The 4,602-nt window shown below is 32.9% G+C and overlaps 1 protein-coding gene across 1 annotated transcript; it reads right to left on the reverse strand.

Moving 5' to 3' along the window:
- Positions 1-737: 737 nt before the first annotated feature.
- LOC102618584 (probable terpene synthase 11) lies at positions 738-3,675 on the reverse strand. The gene is made up of 7 exons (XM_025094570.2): positions 3,153-3,675; positions 2,741-3,017; positions 2,224-2,596; positions 1,927-2,145; positions 1,680-1,818; positions 1,337-1,585; positions 738-1,234 (listed from the first exon to the last, which is right to left on the reverse strand). The coding sequence occupies exons 1-7, from the start codon at positions 3,321-3,323 to the stop codon at positions 947-949; spliced, it is 1,716 nt and encodes a 571-aa protein (XP_024950338.1). The 5' UTR covers positions 3,324-3,675; the 3' UTR covers positions 738-946.
- Positions 3,676-4,602: the final 927 nt, after the last annotated feature.

Genomic DNA, 4,602 nt, shown 5'->3' on the forward strand with positions numbered 1-4,602 from the left:
TAGAAAATGATTGTAATAAATCCTTTCATGCGCGAATTCACGATATGTTAATTGTTGTAAACATTTTTCAATGTAAACGTATGTATACATATCTTAAATTGCATGTTTAGAATTGACAATTATGTTTAACCATCAGGAAGTTTGCTATAATTAGAAAGGTCTCCTTAAATTCGTATTTCAAAACACGTGGATGTTTATAACGGAGAATAGGATAAATGTTTGTTTAATTTTATATTTTGGATTAAGTATCTATTTAGTTCTTATATATAAAAAAATATTTCAAAACATCTCTATTGTTAATATATTATATTTTCGTCTTTATTTTTTCCTCAATTTTTAAATAGATATCCTTAAAATAATATTAAGGATATTAATAAAAAGGAAAAAATAAATTTATTAAATTAACTATAAAAATAAACAATAATTAAAGTAAAATTTCTTATTGTTATTTTACTTTTACTTTTAATTTGATATTGATTTGTTATTTGTAAATAAAAATTATTGTAGGGATTTTTGCAAGGATACTATTGTAAAAATAAATAAAAAACAGAGGTAAGATTATAAGATATTTAATAATCGAAAAGTTTTAAGATATATTTTAAAAAATAAGGACTAAATGAATTCTTAATTTAAAATGTAACAATAAACAAGCATTTATCTTTGGGAATATTATGAATATATTAAAAAACCAACGATGATATATGTACAAAGATGCGACTAAATGTTGGCAAAATCACTATTAAAATGATATCATTTTTATTTTGTCATTTTTTTAGATTAACAACCGAAATAAAATCGATTTTGTGGTGATTTTGTCGTTGTTTTATCACTCTCCGTACATACAACCTTCTTCAATATGAATTAATATACAACTGAGGTCCCTAAAATAAGTGTAGTTTTTAAACCAGATTTCATAAGTCTTTTCTCTTTAGATGTGGCCTTGTTCCTAGGTAAGGGGATTGCAAAACAGTCTCTCTATATGGCCATTGACACTGGTAACAGTATTATCATCACCATGCTGATACACAACTTGTGCAGTTCTAGCAAGGTTCAATGAAGCATTGACTATGGATGCAGGCAATGCTGCCGGAGCCACTAACATTCCATTGAGCTCCACCCACAAGCTGCGAATCAGCTGCCTTATGTGCTTTCTGGCTTCTTCTTCACATGAAATCGTCTTCTCCCTCATGTAACATTCTATACTAGATGCAACATCTCCTCTCTCTTGCTCTTCCTGTAAAGGGGTAAAAAAGAAAAAAAGAAAATTTAATTTTTTCTAACACAAATGTATTGATTGATAATACATATTGATCAAGTTGATGCTCAAATCACATACTCTGGCAGTTCCCAAATCATCCCAGAGCCGAAGAATTTTGCCTGAGCAAGAGAAGAGATTAGGATATGGCTCCATCATTGCCAAAGTTTCTTTGGTAACGTCTTGTCCCATTAGACAGAAAGCATGCACCAATGCCATATAAGTACCTCCTGTTGTAACTCCATTTCTTAAATATTGCTCTTGTGTGGGTACATATCCCTCACTAAACCACTTAGCTTCAGAAAGTTGAGCTTCAAATATGTCGATCCACTGCAACAAATTAAAAAAGGGCCTCTCAGTTCGGATGATACAATATCTTAAATATATTACATTTGTAATCTCAGCATATCCGAAAGAGCATTACCGTTCTTTTTAATTGCGGAACAACGTTCCATCCATGATCTTTGAGAATCCTGTAGGAAATTTCATTGGTGGTGTTGTACAATGCCATGTAACATATCTTCATATATTCAGGAATATGCTCCATTGCACCAAGATCCCATCTGCATTATAAATTAATTGCAAAAAATCCGCTGAATAATATTATGTATTGCAGGCCGCAGAGGCTCAAATTATAGATAGTAATGTAAAACAGGAGGCATCAATCAAACCTTTGAATTGCTTCGGTGAAGAGAACCAGGTCGCTCAGTGAGCCATAAGTGTCAAAGATATCATCAATGACCAATAGCAACGCAATGGTTTTGGCTAGCTCAATCCGGCAATTTGAATAATATGGTTCCGGAAATATACCCACGGTCCATAAGAAGCACTCTAATGGTCTATCTCTACCGAAGCCAAGTTTGTCAACTAGACCCAATTGCTTCCACCACCTAAAAGAACATAACAGAAATACCAATTAATTGTTGACGTTGACTAAATAATCTATCATGATATTGTTAGAGGCCCACCTTTTTATCTCAGCCAACTCTCTTTGGTGCAATGACTGAACCATATTAAAATCTGACTTTGCAAGTTGAAGCAGAGTCTGGTCATGGTTCCATGATTGGCTATATTCATTAATGTAGTTTCCAGCTTCAGATCTCGACATCCTCAAGTGCCTAGGAAGTGCCAAGGCTTGAACAACATGCCTACTGGATTGTGAATCCATAAGTGATACTGACTGTGTGAGTTCAGTTTTTGTGAATTCCATGGCTTCAAATAATATGTCTTTATCTTGTGTGGCCAAGTAAGATGCCTCATACAAACTCAACATACCCCGTGTATCTTTCGACACGGACTCCTTTAGCTTCCCTTCCTTGTTAATAAATTTCTTGAAAATATCTATTAACCAAACAAAAAATTACATTAAATTGAAATCATAACTTACAAGGGCATAATCACATTGTCATTCACTTAAAAATGTAACACCAAAACTCTCTTCGATGAAAGGCACTGTGATTTTACTGGGTTAATTTAGTAATTTACCGGTGCAAGCTGGTAATCCATTATGCCTCAGCAACCTAAAACGAAGTGCATTTTCAAAGAGATTTTCTTCACCGGCTGCATCTCCGTCGGAAAACCTTTCAAGTCGTTCCATAATTTCATCTTCAAAATGGTACCCTATTCCCAGCCGCTGAATGGTGTCGATCAACTTCATTGTAGCCGTTGGATCATTGCTAGATTTCCTCAGAGCCTTCCTTGTTCTCTCTTGCAATTCTTCTTCCAAGCTCTTGGTACCACGATCACCTTCATATGTTAATACCTAAAAACAACAACATCATAAAATGTAATCAAATTAAAGCCATTAAAGCAATATCTAACGGTAGCAAAAGAAAGACATGGGATGGAAAAATATTTAATTAAAGACATGGGGTGGAAAAGTATTTAATTAACATACGTTTTGACGAGGCGAGGTTTTGAAATCTGTGACCAATGGCTTCGGCAGAGACGATAACTGGCATATGCATGACAATGAATTTGAATGCAGGGATCGGCCCTGCTGCCATGAACGTGTTCTTAGTGAAACCAGTGGCCCTAAACGTAAAGAAACACAGCTTGTTGTAGGCATTTTCAGTTTTTGATCAACTGCTGCTTAATGTATTACATGCAATATTGAGGCTGAATGTGAACATATATATAGTATCGAATATTTACTAAGAAATAATACATCGTTGTATTTACACCTCCTTATAGGGCTGCGAGTTTGGGTTAGTTCAAGACGTAAGCGTGCATGCATGTATAGTTGTAAAACGAACAAGCACTATTCTTTTGAGAAAATTTCCTCGCCATATGTTCTTAATTCATCAATGGAGCAGAACTCTAGTCAAATTTTTCTTCTTGTTGCGACTTTCGATCAATAATCGTAACTAAATTTACCCTACAAAGTTTTGGTCCAGCTCGCAATATTAGAATTCTGTCAAGTTGATTATAGTATGTTTAATATCTTCGCCCATATGACCAACTAGGCTTATTAATTTGTTGGACATTGCTTATGAGAAAGTCCAGCTAAGCAGCTAGCCAAACCTCTCATTAATGAGGTTAGAATATATCACTGACGGTCCTCATAAGAAAGTCCAATTAGGCAGCGACATCATATTCAATATTAGGATCATGGTATGTTACTACAGTGGAATTGGACGGCTACACTATATTTAATATTAGGATCATGGCATGTTACTACAGTAGGAGCATGCCATACGTTTTTGTCTTTTGGGTTAATTACACTGCAATCCCTATTTTATTTTAAAATAAAAAATTAGATAATATTAAATTTTGACTCAATAGTCCTACTTATTTTGATTTTTTTAAACTTAAATAAAAAGTGAGTGTATTTTTTAATTATTAATTCACACACCCATCATCAAAGTTTTAAAAAGAAAATTTACTCCATACACTTACCTAAATGTCAAATATATCCTTGATAAAACTAATTTTTTTTGGTACTAAATAAATAAATTAAAATGCTATAAAAAATTGATTGAATTCTTTACATGCCTACTAATTTTAGCTCCATATCACTAGAAATCAGCAACTAAATTCTATCACTAACTCAAAATTATTGAACATGAGATACGAAACAGATTCTCAAATAAGTGTGGAGCATAAAATGGCTTTAGCTCCAAATTCTTATTAAAAGTTTCTAAACTTATTCATCAAGCTCGTAGATGTAAGAATACATGATGAGCAAGTTGCCATCCCCTCTCACTTTTTGATACCTTCATATTAAACAATAAAAAAATTTTTAACTGGTAAATTAATATATTTTTATTGCATATTGAAATTATTTGCTGTATATTGAATAAGTATTATGAAAAAAATATTAACAACAAATTAAGAACAAGAGACCA

This window comes from Citrus sinensis, chromosome 2 (assembly GCF_022201045.2).
Source record: "Citrus sinensis cultivar Valencia sweet orange chromosome 2, DVS_A1.0, whole genome shotgun sequence".
NCBI classification, from domain to species: Eukaryota; Viridiplantae; Streptophyta; class Magnoliopsida; order Sapindales; family Rutaceae; genus Citrus; species Citrus sinensis.

Bases quoted from the DNA above. Each gene is read 5' to 3' on its own strand.
- LOC102618584 (XM_025094570.2), bottom strand. From the start codon at position 3,323: ATGCCTACAACAAGCTGTGTTTCTTTACGTTTAGGGCCACTGGTTTCA. The intron at 2,597-2,740 runs GTAAATTACTAA...TTTGGTTAATAG, and splicing joins TGGATTACCAGCTTGCACCG to ATATTTTCAAGAAATTTATT. The intron at 1,819-1,926 runs GTTTGATTGATG...TTTATAATGCAG, and splicing joins TTCACCGAAGCAATTCAAAG to ATGGGATCTTGGTGCAATGG.